We start from the raw sequence: 20,771 nt of genomic DNA on the forward strand, positions 1-20,771 counted from the left end.
ATGTTTATTATGCAAACTTGACCAGGAAGTGCGTCAAGGTTGGCTTGATTCTGGTAAAAAGTAGCTGATTCTCACAAACAAGCAATCCGGTTACAGGTAGGTGGTACTATTTTAGCTGGTGAAGAGATAGAATTTGTGTTTATGATACGCATATAATATGTTATTGTTTTCTGCAGTTTCAATTTGTTTAGGTTATAGGTTATATAACAGCATTGTTATACTTAATCATACGCCATTTGGATCGATTCTGTTTCAACTACAATACAATCTGTGAGATCCTGTGAGATCCTGTGAGATTCTGTGAGACGCATCATACTGATAAGATTAAAAAGGACCTTTTTATATACAGGTCTTATTTTGAAGTTTACATTAAATGTTCATGTTAACGGTGTGACAGAATACTGAGCGGTTGAATAAGGCTGGCTTAGCTATACAGTGAAACCCCACTTACTCGAACTTACATTACTCGAATACCCCCTGTTCTTCGAAAAGTTCGCTTGCTACTCACCGTGTTCTTGTGTATTCTTTGTAAATTAACCTCAGAATACTCGAACTGTCATTGCTCGAACTCAGATTCATCCCCACCACTCAAAACCTTAGTGTTTTACCTATCCATTCGTCGAAGAGGACGTCTGTGTAAAACACTAACGCGTGCCATCAACATGCCAGCATGTATAACTAAGTGTGATATTTACTATTAAATGTAAAGACTTAAATGTCTGTAGTCTGTGTGATGGGTAGCACAGCTTTATTTGTTATGTCTATAGTCTGTGTATTGGGTAACACATCTTTATTTGTTATGTTTTTTATAGTCCGTGTGATGGGAAACACAGCTTTGTGTAAAGTGCCCATGGTCTTGATAATGAAAAATGTTATGTTTATAGTCTCTGAGATGGCTAACACAGTTTAATGAACTGTACCCATAGTCTGGGTGATTGAAAATACAGCTTTGTCTATTATGTCTTATGTCTATGTGAAGGGTAACACAGCTTTATGTTTTATGTCTTTAGTCTGTGTGATAGTTTATGTGTTAACGTTATGGGTTATTTATATAGTCTGTGTGACCAGAAACAAATTGTATGTGTTATGTTTATATTCTGTGTGATGAGTATCACAATCTAATGTGTTATGTCAATAGTCTGTGTGATGAGTATCACAGCCTAATGTGTTATGTGAATAGTCTGTGTGATGAGTATCACAAACTTATGGGTTATGTCAATAGTCTGTGCGATGAGTAACACAGCTTTATGTGTTATGTTTATAGTGTGTGTGATTTATAGCATAACTGTATGTGTTATGACAATACTCTATGTGATGAGTAAGAAACAATAGTTCAGGAGAGAAGGATTATATACCATAGGCAAAAAATAGTTCAGGACGGAAATAATGTATACCAAAGGAAAAACTATTGTTCAGGACAGAAGGGATATATACCAAAGGGAAACAATAGTTCAGGACAGAAGAAAAATTGATATTAACTTAATAGAAACCAGCACAGGAGAAATATTAAACTAAAGAAATGCAAGCACAGAAGGAATATATACCAAAGGGAAACAATAGTTCAGGACAGAAGGAATATATACCAAAGGGAAACAATAGTTCAGGACAGAAGGAATATATACCAAAGGGAAACAATAGTTCAGGAAAGAAGGAATATATACCAAAGGGAAACAATAGTTCAGGACAGAAGGAATATATACCAAAGGGAAACAATAGTTCAGGAAAGAAGGAATATATACCAAAGGGAAACAATAGTTCAGGACAGAAGGAATATATACCAAAGGGAAACCATAGCTCAGGAAAGAAGAAACATTGATATTAACTAAATAGAAACCAGAACAGGAGAAATATTAACTAACTAGACATAAAAACAGAAGAATTATATATACCAAAACGAAACCAGCACAGGAGAAATATTAATAAAAGAAAAACCAAAACAGTAGAAAAATTAAGAAAACCAAAACATGAGAAATATTAAAAAAAAACACCAAAAAAACCCAGGATAGACGGAATATAAACTTAGGAGGAATCAACACAGGAGAAATATTAACTAAAATGGAGCCAGCACAGAAAAAATATGAACTAAAGAGAAGCCAACAGAGACAAATTATAACCAAAGAGAAACTTACACAGAAGGAAATATTAACTGGAGAGAAACCAACACAGAAAAAATATCAACCAAAGAAAAATTTACGCAAGATGAATAATAATTGAAGAGCATATACTGAAAAATCGGCACTGTAAGAAAAAAAATCCACCGCATCCTGTTAGCTTGTCACTTGTTTACATGTTTGAACTAGTTGAGTTTTTTTAAAGCGATAGAGCATCTATTACATGTTCTTCATGCATATTTGATCAGGAGGTGCGTCAAGGTTGGCTTGTTTCTGGTAATAGGTAACTGATTCTCACAAACAAGCAATCCGGTTACAGATAGGTGGTACTATTTTAGCTGGTGAAGAGATAGAATTTGTGTTTATGATACGCATATAATATGTTATTGTTTTCTGCAATTTCAATTTGTATAGGTTATAATAAGTAACAGCATTGTTATACTTTATCATACGCCAGTTGGATCGATCCTGTTTCAACTACAATACAACCTGAGAGATCCTGTGAGACGCATCATACTGATAAGATTAAAAAGGACGTTTAATATACAGGTCTTATTTTGAAGTTTACATTAAATGTTCATGTTAACGGTGTGACAGAATACTGAGCGGTTGAATAAGGCTGGCTTAGCTATACAGTGAAACCCCACTTACTCGAACTTACATTACTCAAATACCCCCTGTTCTTCGAAAAGTTCGCTTGCTACTCACCGTGTTCTTGTGTTTTCTTTGTAAATTAACCTCAGAATACTCGAACTGTCATTGCTCGAACTCAGATTCATCCCCGACCACTCAAAACCTTAGTGTTTTACCTATCCATTCGTCGAAGAGGACGTCTGTGTAAAACACTAACGCGTGCCATCAACATGCCAGCATGTATAACTAAGTGTGATATTTCCTATTAAATGTAAAGACTTAAATGCCTGTAGTCTGTGTGATGGGTAACACAGATTTTGAAGATGTTAATTTAGACAGCCTTTTAGATGGTTTAGAATATGTAAAATTAACAGACAATCAACGTGTAAATTTAGAAGGCGAATTATCAGTTTACACAATCCATACATCTTTGTATCTTTGTTTATATAATTGATACTCTTTATCTTGAAATGAATATTTAAATTTCATCGTGATTTTGTAATCTGATAAAAATAAAACTGCATATATCCGGTATGTTATGGTGTGAGTAGATTTATGTGCTATTTTTTTATTAGTTTTGTTTTATAATTATCTTTTTAGCGGACAGAAAAACCTGTATGAAAACCGGTTTTAAAATGTTATTTGAAAATTGATGTCAGTATATGTCCATGTCAATGTGAATGACCACATGCATGTGTCATAGAAATATTCATACACATGTGTATATATATATATGTACATCTGACACTGTTTGCACAGTGTATTTATTATTGTTTCTCAACTGCTTGAAATTATGCTTGTATAATGATGCATCTGATTCAATGTATGTAAGTCTGTCTCAATGTATACATGTATGTATGTACTGTCTGTCTGTGTGTCTGTGTGTTTGTCTGTCTGTCTGTGTGTCTGTGTGTCTGTGTGTGTGTCTGTGTGTCTGTCTGTCTGTGTTGTCTGTCTGTCTGTCTGTCTGTCTGTCTGTCTGTCTGTCTGTCTGTCTGTCTGTCTGTCTGTCTGTATGTCTGTCTGTCTGTATGTCTGTCTCATGTATATATGTATGTGTGTATGAGTATATATGTGGGTGTATTTGTATGTGTATTATGTTTTTTGTGTAGACGTGCTATATGTTTATCCTTGTTTGTAATATTATGTTGTATATGGAATTTGTTAGGGTGTGAAAGAAGTATGTCCTGTACTCTATTTGCAAATATTTTATTTTCCCATTGCCCTTCCTATTTATTTATTTATAGTTTGACTGATGAATGTTGAATGAGAACCCTCCTGCGTGAGGACACCATATTGTTCAGGGGCTGACTCCAGGGCTCCCCAACCCTGGCATCCCTATCAAAATGTTTATATATGTATATATATATACATATTTATGAAAAAAATGGCTGGGGGAATAAAATATTTGTACTGAAAAAGAAAAAAAGAAAAAAGAAAACAAACATGCCACCATGTATAACTAAGTGTGGTATTCACTATTAAATGTAAAGATTTAAATGTATGTAGTCTGTGTGATGGGTAACACAGCTGCTTTATTTGTTATGTCTATAGTCTGTGTATTGGGTAACACATCTTCATGTGTTATGTTTTTTATAGGTCCTGTGATGGGAAACACAGCTTTGTTTAAAATACCCATGGTCTGGGTAATGAAAAATGTTATGTTTATAGTCTCTGAGATGGCTAACACAGTTTTATAAACTGTATCCATAGTCTGGGTGAATGAAAACACAGCTTTGTCTATTATGTCTTATGTCTATGTGATGGGTAACACAGTTTTATGTTTTATGTCTTAAGTCTGTGTGATAGTTTATGTGGTATGTGTTATGTAATAAGTCTATGTGATCGGTAACATAACTTTATGTGTTATGTCTATAGTCTGTGTAAAGAGTAACATAATTATATGTGTTATGTCCATAGTCCTATAATCTGTGTGATGAGTATCACAACCTAATGTGTTATGTCAATAGTCTGTGTGATGAGTATCACAACCTAATGTGTTATGTCTATAGTCTGTGTGATGAGTATCACAACCTAATGTGTTATGTTAATAGTCTGTGTGATGCGTATCACAACCTAATGTGTTATGTCTATAGTCTGTGTAATAGGTAACATAACTAAATTTGTGCTGTCTATAGTCCGTCAGATGGATAAAATAGCTGTGCTAGTTCTGTCAATAGTTAGTGTGAAAGATAACATAACTGTTTGTGTTATGTCTATAGTCCATGTGATAGGTAACATAACTAAATTTGTTCTGTCTTTAGTCTCTGTGATGAGTAAAACAGATGTATGTGTTGTGTATGTCTATAGTCTGTGTGATGCGTAAGATAGATTTATGTGTTATGTCTATAGTCTGTGTGATGCGTAGGATATGTTTATGTGTTATGTCTTTAGTCTGTGTGATAGGTTATAGAACTGTATGTGTTATGTCTATAGTCTGTGTGATGATTAACATCACTTTAAGTGTTATGTCTATAGCTTGAGTGATGAGTAACATAACTTTATGTGTTATGCCTATAGTTTTTGGGATGAGTAACATAACTTTATTTTTGCTGTCTTTAGTACGTAAGTTGGATAAAATAACTGTGTTTGTTCTGTCTAAGTCAGTGTGAAAGATAACATACCTGTTTATGTTATGTCTATAGTCCATTTGATAGGTAACATAACTTAATTTGTTCTGTCTTTAGTCTGTGTGATGAGTAACAGAACTGCATGTGTTTGTCTATATTATTTGTGATGCGTTACATAAGTTGATGTATTATGTATATAGTCTGTGTGATGAATAACTTCAATTGATAGATGACACAGTCTTACATGTAATGTAAAAAGTCCATATATTGGGAAATATAACTGTATGTGTTATGTCTATAGTCAATGTGATGGGTAGCATAACTTTATATGTTATGGCTATAGTCTGTGTGATAGATAAAACAGCTTTATGTGTTATGTCTATAATAAGTGTGATAGTTAACATGACTTTATGTGTTCTGTCTATAGTAAGTGATATGGATAACACTGCCATATTGTAACATATATATGGTCGGTATGTTAGGTAACACACCTACGTTTTATAAGTGTAATAACAACCGTTTTACTTGTTTCTTAAAATTAGTATGAAGCGTTATCCATAGGATTAAGAAAATGTGCTAAAAAGGTAATTGCAAAACATACAACACGTACAATGGATTGACGAACCTTTTGATAATCTGATTTTCAAAATCATTATCATCGTCTTACTGGAACTTCAATAATACTTCCTAAAGTGTATGCAAATGAACTTTTCACTCGGGTTGAGATGTTTGCAGCACAACACAATTAATTAAAGAAACATGTAATCACGTATCTTTGGTGGTTATTTATTACAAACTTGTTTAATTGATATTATAGTATCGTTTAAACATTCTGATGTTAATTATCTCCCTTTTATGGATATATTTGTTCAGTCAGTACACTATCTGTAGTTTAAAATTTGTCTTTCTGATCCTTGTATGAAAGTATTGCTCAACGGTTAATTCAGCATGGATAAATGCATAACATTGTCAGCATTTCAAGTAATTGTATATTATTACATTATAGGTTACAGCGAAGGTTAACAGACGAACCAGCGACGATTTGAAACGCATATGAACAATTCTCCTGTACACATGCAAGGTATGTATCGCCATAGCATCATGCTTAAAATCCCCCTTGGAGACCCAAGGTATGCATCGCCATAGCATCACGCTCACATTCCCCTTTGGAGCCCCAAGGTATGTATCGCCATGTCATCATCTTTACATTCCCCTTCGGAGCCCCGACGTACTTATCGTAGTATAAGTATGCTCACGGCATCCCTTACGAGCCCCAAGCTACATTTGTTCGTGCCATCATGATTGCTTCCCCCTTTGGTGCACCATGGTCATTAATCACCCAACCCACCTTCCAGGTAAAATCATCCTATGATCCGTTTAAAATCCCTTTTAGTCTTTAGCGCCCATCTTATCATTAAGTCATGTAGCTGTCGTTATACTGTGGAGCCGAAGACCAGGTACATATCAATTGGTTACCTTCCCCTTTGTTGGAGCTAGAATTCAGGAACATATCATGTGATTGGATTATCTCCTCTTTGTTGGAGCCGGAGACCAGGTACATATCATATGATTGGATTACCTCCTCTTTGTTGGAGCCGAAGTTCAGTAATATATCATGTGATTGGATTACTTCCCCTCTGTTGGAGCCAAAGTCTAGGTACATATCATGTGATTGGATTACCTCCTCTTTGTTGGAGCCGAAGTCCAGTAATATATCATGTGATTGGATTACTTCCCATCTGTTGGAGCCAAAGTCTAGGTACATATCATGTGAAAGGATTTTCTCCGCTTTGTTGGAGCCGAAGTCCAGTAACATTTCATGTGATTGGATTACTTCACCTTTGTTGGAGCCAAAGTCAAGGTACATATCATGTGATAGGATTATCTCCCCTTTGTTGGAGCCGGAGACCAGGTACATATCATGTGATTGGAATCTTTTCCTTCGATAGAGCTAAAGTATAGGTGCATATCATGTTATTTGATTACTTCCCTTTGTAGGAGCCGGAGACCAGATACATATCATGTGATTGTATTTTTATTTTTATTTTTTTAGGTTCAAATATTTTACTTCCTCATTAAGTACGGAGGATGCCAGGGTTGAGGAGCCCTGGGATTATCCCCCTTTACAATGTATTGTCCTCTCACAAGAGCGCTTTCTTTCAACATTCGTCTTTCTTTCACTTTCTTTCTTTCATATGTCATAAATAGGATGAAGATACTAAAACATTTAAACCTAACTTAATGGACGAACACTTACGTACATCGATACACACATCATTGATAATTCTGACTCCTTTTAGAAATCATTCTTTGTAAAAGATAGTTTTGCGTGCTATTTTTATTTCATTACAAAACCAAATCGGAGATTTAAGAAGGATTCATAGCTGTTTGTGTTATTTGCCTGTATTATCTTTAGCCACGCTTTTAAAACATCTTTCCAAAACAAGTTGTTAGTGTTCTTAATACTCTGTTCAATAAATTCAGTCCAACAATTAGCTAACTTATCCTTATCTTAATTAGTATATAATATATTTGTCCATTTGCCACATCCATTGTTAAGCCTGCGAATCCATGTACATTTAAATGCGTTGATAAAGGAGTCAGTATGAATCATTTTTAGTCCACCATTTATATATTCTTTAATAACAACACCCCTTTTTATTTTGTCAACTTTGCTATTCCACAAAAAGTTGTATAGTTCTGTGTTAAGATTTTAAAAAAGTTTTCGTCAGGATTTGGGATTGAAATAAATCGATGATTAAGTTGAGATTTATTAAAGTTTTGATTACTGTCAGTCTTTCAATTGGACTCTTCTATTCCATATTTTAAGCCGGTTTTTTAATTTGTCTATTTTTTTTATCATAGTTTAACTTGGTAATTTTGTATAAATCGACATCGAAACAATCCCTAGCACAATGAATTTGGTATGTCCCCATTGTAGTTTCCATTGAGGTAAAAAAAAGTTTCCTTACTATATTTTGTATTGCCTATCCATATTACTTGTGAATTTGATGTACTTATTTTCAATCCAGATAGGTTTGCGAATAATGTTAGTTTGTTCATTGTTTCTTTAACGACCTTTCTGAACCATCTAGAATTATTGAGGTATCGTCTGCATACTGTGATAAAATAATGGGTTCCTTATGTAATGATATTCCCTTAATACTTGTTTTATTTCTGAATTTAAGGGCTAAAGCTTCTGCACATAAGATAGATTTATATGAGGCGATCGGATCGTCCTGACGGCATCCTCGTTTTAATTTGATAGGTTACCTCCCTGATTAAAAAAAATTAAAAATTGTAAAACTTCAGAAATAAAATTCCATGAAACAGAGTCAAATTCTTTCTCAAAGTCTATTAATAATAATAAGCATGGAAGATCATATTCTTCTGCATACTGCATACTGTCATAAATTAGCCTAGTGTTTTCTCCCATGTATCTTCCACTAATAAATCCAGTTTGATCAATGTTTATTAACTTGTCTAAAACCGTTTTAATTCTACCTGCTATTGCACCAGATGCAATTTTGTATACAGTATTTAGTAGTGCAATTGGTCGCCATTTTTTTAGAAATTGTTCTGCTTTGTCCCCTTTTGGTAAACATGTAATTATGCCCTGTTTTGTGTGATAGAGAGTTCATTGATTGAGTATCAATAATTAATTGATCTTAATATAAAATAACCAATAAATTTCCAAAAGCATTTAAAAAATTCTACTGGAAAGCCGTCTGAATTGGACTTTTGCTATTTTTCATGTTTTTGAGAGTTTTAGCCGCTTCATGATACAAGATAGGTCCTTCTAGCATTTTTGACTCTGTTTCATTTAACTTTGGGATGTTATTTACTCTTTCTGTTTTCTCATGTTTTCTAATTCTAATTTTTTGGTTACTAAGTATTCTAATGATGTATTTTTTTCATTCTCTAACTTTGCTATCATTTCTTTTAATTCATTCTCGTTAGGCTACTATCTTTTTTCTTGAATGAAGAATAGGATATACTTTTGCCACTAATTTCCACAAGTAATGATTCTAAAAATAGTTGATCGTTAATAGTAAACTGTATGTCTGTGTCCTGAATATCATCTAAATTGGACAAGTTATAGACTGGGACAGCATACTGTTCCTTTACTTTACATATTACAGATTTAACAAGATCTAAATATTGACAATCTTCTAAAAGTGACTTGTTGAATTTCCATAATCCTCTACCTTTTTTAAACTGTAAGAAGGTGTGAAAAAAGTCTAGTCGGGCTTGTTTCCTAGGATTTGTTTTCCTCCATATGAATCGTTTTTTATCAGGGTGATGTTCTCTATATATATCTACTAAATTTTTGTCTTCTATAATTTGAATGACTTTATCTCTTGACTTTGGGTTATTTATGTGATTATAATTTTCGTAATCTATATCGGGTTTTAAAACTAGGTTGAAATATCCGGATATTATCTGTGAATCACTATTGAATTCATCTAAGGTGTTTGATATAATTTCGAAGAAAGATTGTGTATCGGTGTTTGGACCATAAACATTGATAAGTGTAAATTGTTTGCCCTCAATCATTATATCTAATGCCAAAAAATTCCCCGAGTTATCCTGCTTTACTTTAAAAACTTTATGTTCAAAATTGTTATTAATTAAAAAACCCCCCCCCCCCCCCTTGAATTAGAAGAAAAAGAACTAAAACAACAGTCGTAACCCCATTCTGACCTTATTATATCTTCAGTCTGCTTTGTGAAGTGAGTATCTTGAATACAATAAATGCTATATTTCTTACATCTTAAGTATGCAAAAAGACCACCAAGACCCTGGCAATTTGCTGAGAGTATATCAATTGTGTCCCCCCCCATTATGTCAATGTATATTGCAAGAGACCACTTACTTAAGATGAATCATGTGTTGTTACTTACAGTGTTACAGGATACGGATAACTTTAGAGCATTAACCAGGAAAAAGACAAAAACAAAAATAACATTTGTATAAAGTACATGACATACATTACAACATACTAAAATTATGCTTAAAAATAGCTCCTTCATTGGTTTAATTTGCAGCTACTTAATTTAAACTGATAAGTGTTAGATCAATAATATCTTACCCCAAATGCCCGCATACACCCACCCACACCAATATGTATCGCATGTCACATATAGATATAGCCCGGGTAATCCGACTCCCCCGCCACCCTGAAAGGTAGACGTCTGACGTGGAACAGAAATAACATCCATTTGTCAAAAGTAAAACAGTCTGGTGAAGGAGCCAGAGGACACCCGGGTCGATAGCGATACATGTACTGCACATATAGGCACCAGCACAGGCATTCAAGACTCTGACAGCAATTAACGAAATATTAACAGTAATAAAAATAAAAAAATCCAATAGGGGTAGTACTGTCCCTTTGCTTTCCATTTCTCTACTTACTGTCAGACCTCAAAACGCCTACAGTGCAAGCATGTGTTTCTGTTTCTGTAGATTACTGGAAGACCTCAAATTTCAGTATAAATTCCAGGGTTGGAGGAGTGCGCTTTTAGTTTATTTTGTCTCCGTTTGTAGTAATGTCTTGAAGCTTTTAAGTTCTTGCGTTTTGACGAGGTCTTCTGGTAGGTTATTCCACTCTGTTGTTGTTCGGGGGGGAAATGAATTTTTAAATATGTCCGTATTACACTGGAAATGTCGGTAATTTATCTGGTACGGGTGTTTGATGAAGTCAATATGTGATCTACAGGTATGGCCACTAGCCCCTTTAAGATCTTATAAAAAAGGGCAAGCCGATGGTCTCGCCTGCGATCCTTTAGTGGTGTTAGTTTTAGAGTGTCCATCATTTCTGTTACACTGCTGTCCCTTCTATAGTTGGATGTTATAAAGCGGGCAGCGCGGCGTTGTACCTTTTCCAGCGAGTAGATGTTGTTTTGCTGGTAAGGGTCCCATATCGTGCAGCTGTATTCCAGGACAGATCTCACCAACGATTTGTATGCGGTTAGTTACAGTGACGCTGGGCACTGTCGCAGGTTTCGTCTTAGGAATCCGAGAGTGGAATTTGCCTTGTTGGTTGTGTTACGGATATGAGAGTCCCACTTCATGGAGTTGTGAATAGCCACCCCCAAGTATGGATTTTCTTCCACTTTTTTGAGTAATTGGCCCGACAGTTGGTAGTTGTAGGCACTAGGCGACTTGGATCTTGATGTTCTTAGAATATAACATTTCGACGCGTTAAAAGACATACCCCATTTCGTTGCCCATTCTTCCAAGGACTTGAGGTCTTTTTTGAAGTCCAGGTGGTCTTGAAGGCATCGAATTGGGCGGTATACCAGACAATCATCAGCGAATAGACGTACAGTAGATGTTACGCAGTCGGGCAAGTCATTGATGTGGCAGAGGAAGAGTATAGGTCCCAGGACCGTCCCCTGGGTAACCCATGAATCTACCTTCACTCGTGTTGAATGGCTGCCGTCTACAAGTACTCGTTGGGTCCGTGATGTCAGGAAGGCCTTGATCCATTGTAGGATGTCGGGGTTCACACCGAAATTCTCTAGTTTGTACAGGAGTTTGGAGTGGGGAACCTTATCGAAGGCCTTGCTGAAATCCAGGATGGCAGTGTCCACTTGTAGTTTCCTGTCATACATACTGGTGATGTCATAGGTGGTAATCAGCAGCTGGGATTCACAGGAGTGTCCTGACCTGAAGTCATGTTCTAGATGTGTCAGTATGTTGTATTCCTCGAGATGATTCCTGAGGCGGTGGCAGATAATATGCTCAACCAGTTTACAACACGCACACATCCATCGCATACCCCGGTAACTTTCAATTTTGTATACATAGCAGTTGCAATCTTGATCAAAATTCCATTTTGTACACTTTAACACTTATAATGTATTTCAACTTTTATATAATCATCACAATCATAATTTAATGCCCTTGATCAACCATTACCAAGATAAATTCATATTTAAATGTATATATTAAATGCACTTCATTTTGCATTTAACGTTTGTATAGTTTGACATATCTGGTCAGCATCGATGTACATGTGTGTACATCAATATTTAAAACAGTCTTCGTAATATATATATATATGATATTGTACTTTCTGATTAACTTTAAAATTAATGTTAAATTAGTAAACTTAACAATGTCTTATGAAGTAGGTATACAAAACATACATCTTGCTCAATATTTCCTCATAAAGCTGTATTGATCAAAGGACATCTAACACATCATTCAGGATTACAGGTACTCATCAAGATGTTTAATTCACAATTTCATGTACTCAACCTATACATAATACTATAGATAAACATAATATTGTACTTTTTGATTAACTTTATTTTATTTATTTTAAATTAGTAAACTTAACAATGTCTTATAAAGTAGGTATATAATACATCTTGCCTAATCTTCCCTCATAAAGCTGTATTGATCAAAGGACATCTAACAAATAATTCAGGATACATGTACTTAGGGGGTGGGGTGATGGTCGGTATGTATGTTATATATATAAATTTTCTGTACACCGTGCTAACACCTGTTCAGGTAACTAGCATATTCTCGCATATGGATGGTGATATTGGAGTAAAGAATCATAAAACTGGTCGAGTGTTGTGTTTCGACCACGTATATTATGTGATTGTATTACTTTCCCCTTTATTGGAGCCGAATTCCAAGTCTTTATTATTTGATTTTATAATTTTTTCCTTTGATGGAGCCGAAGTCCAGGTACATCTCATGTGATTGTATTACCTTCCCCTTTGTTGGAGCCGAAGTCCAGGCACATATCATGGGATTGAATTACCTTCCCCTTTGTTGGAGCCGAATTCAAAATCTTTATCATTTGATTTTATAATCTTTTCCTTTGATGGAGCCGAATGCCAGGTACATATTATGTGATTGTATTACCTTCCCCTTTGTTGGAGCCGAAGTCCAGGTACATATCATGTGATTGAATTACCTTCCCCTTTGTTGGAGCCGAAGTCCAGGTACATATCATGTGATTGAATTACCTTCCCCTTTGGAGCATTCCCCTTCAGATTGCCATTATGTTGCATATTGTCGACGTTGATTACAGGTCTTACAGTCCTCACGGATAGATGCGTACACAGCCCCGTACAATATTAATTACGAGACATCCTGTTTTAATGATTGCCAGAGACAAGAAGTATTTGTAACTCTCGAAACAAGATTTTTAGTATTCAAACCTTAGCAAAGCCTACATCTGGACAAAATAAATCAGTACTGGTTGATTTTTATGTCTACACAACCATTCGGTAATATCAAGTCATTAGAATAAAATAGGTGGTTTGTTTCATCCCTGTTAACGTATGGAACACAAAGTTGAGATATGGTCATGAAATCGTATAAAATATAATTCACCACTGTCTAATTGGCATCTCCTTATTTGAAAAAAATAACTAGTCTAGAACTTTACATTCATGTTAACATTATAAAAGTCAGTACGTGAGAAGTTATGTTAGTTTGATTGTGAACTTTTCTTTCTGTTCTTTTGATAAGTCTTGAGATAAATTGTAAATGATTGTGTTTTTTTCGATAAATTAACATTTGTTAATGAAATGTTTCTATTGTGTTCCCTATTTTTCCTATTGTCTGTCATCAATTAATTTATAAAGCCGGTTCATATTGCTATCTTATTAAAATAAATTTTCCTGATAACAAGAAAGAATACAATTTATTAAAAAACCCACTTGTATTTTATTTTTTTACAAAAAAACGGAAACTTCTGAACTATCTCAACAAGAGACCAAAGCTTTATTTCTTTTCTCCAGGTGCAACTAGGGACATGCCTCCGCCCTACTCCTCTCCTTCGGGCCCCGCCGAATTCTCCCAGTTGCAACAACGTAAGTCATTAGCAATGTACCTGACTCCATGTAAACAGGGGGATGCCAAATCATAGCTTTTGTTTGCAGAAATTGAGCATAGGGATAGGTTATCATGAAATTGAATTTTATTTTATTTATTACTTCATGCAAAGAAATAAGTTGAAAAAAGCCAAAGGATGTGTACCTATTTGCCTGTTTACAGCCCCTCATTGATGAGCCTTTATTTTTACACAAAGATGCATTAAGTCATACCTATAAAAATTGCTATATTTGAATTGAATCACATGATAAATGTATTGGAAATAGAAGCTCTAGTTTTCCTATTGTCAGTAAGTTTAGTTCGTTTCTTATTTCTAAACCAAAACTTGTATATCTAAGCAAAATCATTTAAACAGTCTGCACCTGAATTATGCTTATCTTAAGAGGTCATTTGAACATAAACTGCATCCATAAATTATTATCTTTTTCATAAGATAAAGCATTGTATCCAAACAAATGCATCAAATATTGCAAGCATCATCATTATATTTATCCATTTTACCACGTTCTTGGAAGTTTGAGCACCAGTTTTCATTTTCAAAATTTTTCAAAAAACCTTTTTAGATTTATATAATGAAATAATATTTAGCGACTCATTTAGACCTTTTACTTTGTTTTGCACATTTTCACATTTGAGGACAGAAAACATCGTTTTCCTTTGCGTAAGCATACGACTTTTACATTGTCCTGATCAGTCATAATTCCTGATATTGTCATTTAATGTCTTCTGATGACTTCATATTAACTGATCAAGTGCATTTGATATCTGAACTCCAGCATTACCCTATGGAAATCCACCCCAGTCAATTCAGCAGTCTTCGTCTCAAAGTTCGGTGGTCGTCGTACAGCAGCCACCACAGATATATCAGCAAATGGTAAATATATATTCCTAAAGTTATACAGGTTTTGATATAGTTTCTCTAATTCTGTTTTTCAGACCTTTGACTTAAGACTGGGTTACCTGCCTTAGTATCATTTCTCTCCACTAGGCTTCGCTCTTTGTATTTACGAAACGCAATCGGGAACCGTCGGCACTTTCCGTAAATGAGATTACCTTGTTTACGGAAAGTGCCGACGGTTCCCGGTTGTTCAAATTGTAGTCTAGCGAAGAGTAAAACAATTACGACATGTAAACCAGTCTACTCATTTTTTTTGCCTTCTGACTAAAGTCAACCATAAAAATACACATTTCCCCCCGCAAAATTTGGTAATTTAGCCATTGGTAACATAATCATTTAAAACTGTATTATGAACCAAACGAAATCGTCGAGAGAAATAAGATTGTCTGTTGTTTTGATCTTATAGATAAAGTTTGAAATGGATTCCGTTCACATTAATGATCGTTTACACCACACATCCATTCAAAATTATTACTCAGGTGAACTACCGCAAAACATCACCTGTGCCTCAGGTAATAGCCTATATTTTTTTCAAATCTGATAGTTCTCCATTTGCAGGTGATGTATACAAAAACATGGAACTTTTATGTAGAAAATATAATCTTATGCAAACAAATCTAAAGACAATAAAACGTCATTTTTGTAGAAAGGAATTTCAAAGGTTGTAACCAGTAATATATAAAATATTATTATAGCATTTGATTTGTTAAGGAACATGAGACATACAGGTCACATTTTGCGGTTTGTTTACTATTATCATCATTTTACTATATAAATCAATCGTCGAGGTTTAATTAAACTTCATCATCTGATAACACACGGAAATTTAAATTGATGTCGTGTCTTCCTTTACAAGCTAAGGACGGAGATTACATCTGTCAGTGTTTGTACGTAAAATAAATATGTTTATCTGTCTTAATATATTATAATTTATTTATCATCAAATGATTCAAATGAAGACGACGCCTCCTTCTGATTATCTCGGATGGTCAATTTGTGGCTGCCTCTGCTGCCTGTGGCCTATTGGAATCTGTGCTATTGTGGCCTCCATGAATGTAAGTACACTTAGGCTAGAATTGAATTATATTTATAACAAAAATGCCCATTTCACTATGTCATACAGCCATGTAAAACAAATATAATAGACACGTGTAACAAAACCTAAAGTGCTGCGATTGGTCAAGACCGTGGGAACATTTTCTTACGCCACTACAAGCACTACTTTTATTAAATTTACCGTTGTAAAAAAGGTTGGTCCGATAAACATTGGCGACACATCTACAATTGACAACAATGAAACAGGTAATTTAATGGACATTCTTCAAAGAGCTTTTTGCAACATTCTAAAATGTAGGAGTGTCTGGAATTGATTTTAAAGTTAAACTTCTACGAGATCGTATTGAGGAAAGTCATTGTTACATAGGCCCGGGCAGAACAGCAGCCGGAGCAGACAACACACTTGGATGATGGGGCTATCAAACCCCATTTGTTACTGTAAATGAAAAAGAAATGGGGGAATTTATCCTAAACCAATCTAACAGAAATATTCTGTACAAAACATTATACGATCTGAAATTGTTGATGAAAGTATTCACGATACCCCAGTAATTGAACTGTGTCCGTTATTGTGTAATTACTTATTGATATAAAAAAAATAACGTTTCTGAATATGAACCTACCAGTTTATAGGGGATGATGTCAAGTTTGCATCGGAAATTACGTCACAACAACTACGGTCACACAATTGTTAGCAGCCCTATGGTTTACCAAGTTCGTTAGGCCATGACAAAATATACAGCGTCAGCTGAAACGGGACCACAAAAAACAATTTATCACACAGAAGTGATCCAATAAATGACACTGAAAGAGATATGCTGTGGAATTCTGGTCAATTATGTTAAAACACACCTGACAGCTTACTACAAACATTGTGGTTTTATAATACCGTCCACTTCGATCTCTGGGGCTCTGCAGANGGGGGGGGGGGGGGGGGGGGGGGGGGGGGGGGGGGGGGGGATAGGATAAAAAAAATCTGGAACTACTTTGCATTGGGCGGAACGATAATATAATGATCGGAGTACTTTCGTTTATAAAGACTCTGCTGATAACACTTAATTCAGTTTATAAATTGTTTGTTTTCACATTAGGACTGCTATGTAATAAAGAGAATCTTACATGAGTGTCCATGTCATATTGAGTTTATTAAACAACTCCAATAATTTGATATGACACGAGACTATAATTTGGTAAACATATAAATCCCGACAGTGTTATGTTCTGGTAATATTTTGTACTTAAGAGATTACAAGTAGTTACATATCATGCTGTATCTATTACCAAATTTTAAAGGTACATTCGCATGTGTATGTCTTAAGTTTATTCTCCACGATACCAGGTGGTAGAGTCTACTGTTTAGTTCCCGAGATTTACCGTAACCTTGATGGCCACAGTTATATACTTTTCGGTCCCTAGCATCACCTATCAGTCATAGAAGGACGAAACATCTTTATTGTGTAGTGCAATTAATTTTGACATAATGTTTCTATGTACAAAGTTTTCTAAGGATCATCGATAAGAAATATATGATGTGTCTAGTAAATTGTTGATAATGTATCCTTGTAATAATTTGTATTTTTCTTTCAAAATACATTGAAGACTGATCATATTTATTATCTAACACGTGTTTATATATGCCATAATTATTTACAAAATATATTCCTCAGATGCTCTCAATAAAATACCCTTGGTAACATTCTTTACATATAAGTTCATCAAATATTCACTGTTGACATAACGACGTCATAGAGCTTGCTTTTATTGCGACGTCAAAACGTCATTGCCATGGTAGGTTGATTTTCAGGTTTTCAAGTTTTTTCTTTTAATAACTTTTTTGTTCGTTAATTTATAATATATATTTGTTACACCGTTTGATCCAAATAATAATGATTATGATCGCTCTCTAAAAGTTGAAAATAGCAATAGGTCTGCTTCAAAATTGTCGGCATATTCGTAAAGAATCAAACAACAAAAGCACACAAATTGTACTCTGATTATGTTACACGTTCTTTTCCCTTCCCGTTCTAGGCCCGCTCTGCAGTAGACAGAGGTGACTTGGAGGACGCCAAGACGAACTCTAACGTTGCATTGGGAATAAACATTACCAACACTGTTATTGGAATTATTTTTTTCGTGGTTATTGTCGTAGTGGTACTATCCTAGAAAACGTGTCTGGGCCCTGTCAGTTTCAGACTTATTTTACGCCTATCTCAACACGGTACCTATCGCTTTTTTAATAAACAAACATTTTCAGACATTATTTTTATAAACGTCAACATTCGTTTTCATGAGTCAACATTCGAAAGTAATGCGGTTCCTATGGAAAAAGTTGAACCTGCTTCAGAAATGTAGACAGAACTCCATACGATTGATATGGATACAGAACAGTCCACTTTAGAAAACTGTAGCAGGATTTACTGCGTAAAATAGATATGCACGTAACCAACCGTATATTTTACCATTTAATTAAACTGCATATACTGCAAGACAGTTTTTTTTAATGAATGCCCAATTCACATTTTGCTGTATTCTCATCTGGTATATAGTATATATAAGCAAAATATTTTTTCCAAAACTTCAGCGGTATTCCATATGAAACACGGTAAAGTTGTTGTTTTTGCTAAGTTCTAAATTTTGCTGTTATGATTTTTTTTTTCGAAAATACACCTTGATCAATAATTTAAAAAAAACAATATCGGAGCTCTTTATGCCAAAGCCACTTTACCTGAATTCCGCCAAAAATATATCCTACAGTACAATATATCAATTTCTACACAACAAATAAAATAACTGAGGAAATCGCGTTTTGCAACCAACAAGTCAACAATAACAATAAATCGTGTCGTTTTTGTTCTTTTTTAAACGTTGTTATTTACATTTTAACATCATTAGACGAACATTGAAAGGTATTTTTAAAATCGTATTAACGTGCATATTTTCAATTGATACAACAACTTAAATGCATTTCTTTGGTTATTTCATTCCTAAATACATGTATATACATTTCTGCTTATTTGTTACGCTCTAACCAAGTAACTGTATGTATTAGTTGACTTCTTTCCTTTAATATGGCCGTACATTTTCTCAATTTCGCAAAGTTATTTTGTTAATACGGAATTCTGCTAATAAAAAATGGACTTGGAGGCTAAATTTTGTGTTTGTTGTATAATTAAACTTGTGTTTATGTATCTTTTAATCTTTAATTTTCATCGTTTATTTTTTAAATGGTTATAAAGTGATACAATTATAAGAAGTATTCGTTATTTATATAATGCAATAAATCACAGTAAACAACTTTTGATGTATTAGTCAACAGACATACCAGCAACTATAAGTATATGGGTAGTAAGAAAATACGACCGATTAGATAATAACATTCCTGTAATAAATGTATATTAAATATTTGCCTAGTCAAGCTGGATACGTCAAAAAATACGTTAACAGTTTCACATTTAAATAAAGCAAACAATTTGGTAGTCTCCCCTTAGTAACAAAACCTGGCAAAAATGTTCTAATATATTGAATTTGCTGTCCAATGTATATATACAAGTTGTCTATTTATCGTTACCAATCTGGATGATCAAGGCTAATATGCATTAAGTGACAGATTTCGTTGTACAGGTCTTAAAAAGTTGTATATCTTGGACTCTTCAGGCTTATATTGCGTTATAGATATTAGTTGAAAATGTATTAACAGTCTGGAGACGTCATGCTTACGCTACAGTCAGATGCACGTATTCGCTGTGTATGCCTCTAGCAGTCTGGCTTAAGTTGCTCAAACGTTGGTCAGAGTTATCCAACGGTTAAGGAAAATTCAAAATAATGAAAGAAATTCAAATTCTTAATGTCATAAATTTGAAGATGCTAGATGCAGGTATTCGCTGAGTATATCTCTAGTAATCTAGACGCTTGGGGTTTACACTTCTTCTTCGAGAAATACTGATACTTTAGGATAAATCTACATTTAACTACATGTATAAGTTTTATATTTTTGAGAGGCCTGAATTCACAAGGATAACACCACATTAAGCTGCAGGTATCAGTATTTTCTTTAAAAAGGTATTCACACTTTAGGATAACATAATATTAAGCTACAGGTATTAGCTGTCCATTCTTCGAGAAGCCTTGATACATCAGGATATCACTACACTGAGCTACAGGTATTAGATGTATATTCTTCTAGAAGACTAGATACCTCAGGATAACACTACACTTCGCTACAGGTATCAGTAGTATATTCTTCGAGAGGTATTGATACTTGAGTAAAGAATGCTCACAATCAGTATGATTATAAAACCAAGCAAGAAGTTGATTATATTGACGACTTTTGCCGTTTTAGACGAACTTTTCGCTGATGGAATATCCCCACGGGCTATGGCCGATTGGACCTGAAAATGATTAACAATAAAGTGGTATTATTTGACGATAGAACTGAACGGAGTCACTTAAATTTGTACTGAAAGTTGTGTCAGTAAACGTTCACTTATATTTCATGCAACCAAACAGAACATGTTAACAGTACCAACATATTTGTGTTCATGGAGTTTCTGTCAGTATAAATTTACTTAAGTAACATAAAACTGAATAGAAAATGTTTACTTACAACATAAAACTGAATAGAAAATGTTAACTTACAAC

The 20,771-nt window shown here is 34.4% G+C and overlaps 2 protein-coding genes across 3 annotated transcripts in view; one reads left to right on the plus strand and one right to left on the minus strand.

The window, feature by feature from the left end:
- Positions 1 to 19,283, plus strand: LOC110466842 (tumor suppressor candidate 5 homolog). 2 transcript variants are annotated; one of them, XM_021523625.1, is made up of 6 exons: positions 1 to 96; positions 6,321 to 6,395; positions 14,086 to 14,157; positions 14,956 to 15,053; positions 16,037 to 16,132; positions 18,162 to 19,283. In XM_021523625.1, the coding sequence occupies exons 2-6, from the start codon at positions 6,368 to 6,370 to the stop codon at positions 18,294 to 18,296; spliced, it is 429 nt and encodes a 142-aa protein (XP_021379300.1). In that variant the 5' UTR covers positions 1 to 96; positions 6,321 to 6,367; the 3' UTR covers positions 18,297 to 19,283. The 2 variants fall into 2 exon arrangements, with proteins under 2 accessions (XP_021379300.1, XP_021379302.1); XM_021523627.1 differs by lacking the exon at positions 1 to 96 and adding an exon at positions 2,363 to 2,430.
- The window catches only part of LOC110466841 (calcium-binding protein P-like), a 10,325-nt gene continuing 8,333 nt past the window's right edge, over positions 18,780 to 20,771 (minus strand). Inside the window, exon 10 of the mRNA XM_021523624.1 lies at positions 18,780 to 20,521. Within this exon, the coding sequence (XP_021379299.1) occupies positions 20,360 to 20,521 (162 nt within the window). The 3' untranslated portion in view covers positions 18,780 to 20,359. The remainder of the gene's footprint in view (positions 20,522 to 20,771) is intronic.

The sequence above is a fragment of the Mizuhopecten yessoensis genome, unplaced genomic scaffold (assembly GCF_002113885.1).
Source record: "Mizuhopecten yessoensis strain PY_sf001 unplaced genomic scaffold, ASM211388v2 scaffold11145, whole genome shotgun sequence".
In the NCBI taxonomy this organism is placed as follows: Eukaryota; Metazoa; Mollusca; class Bivalvia; order Pectinida; family Pectinidae; genus Mizuhopecten; species Mizuhopecten yessoensis.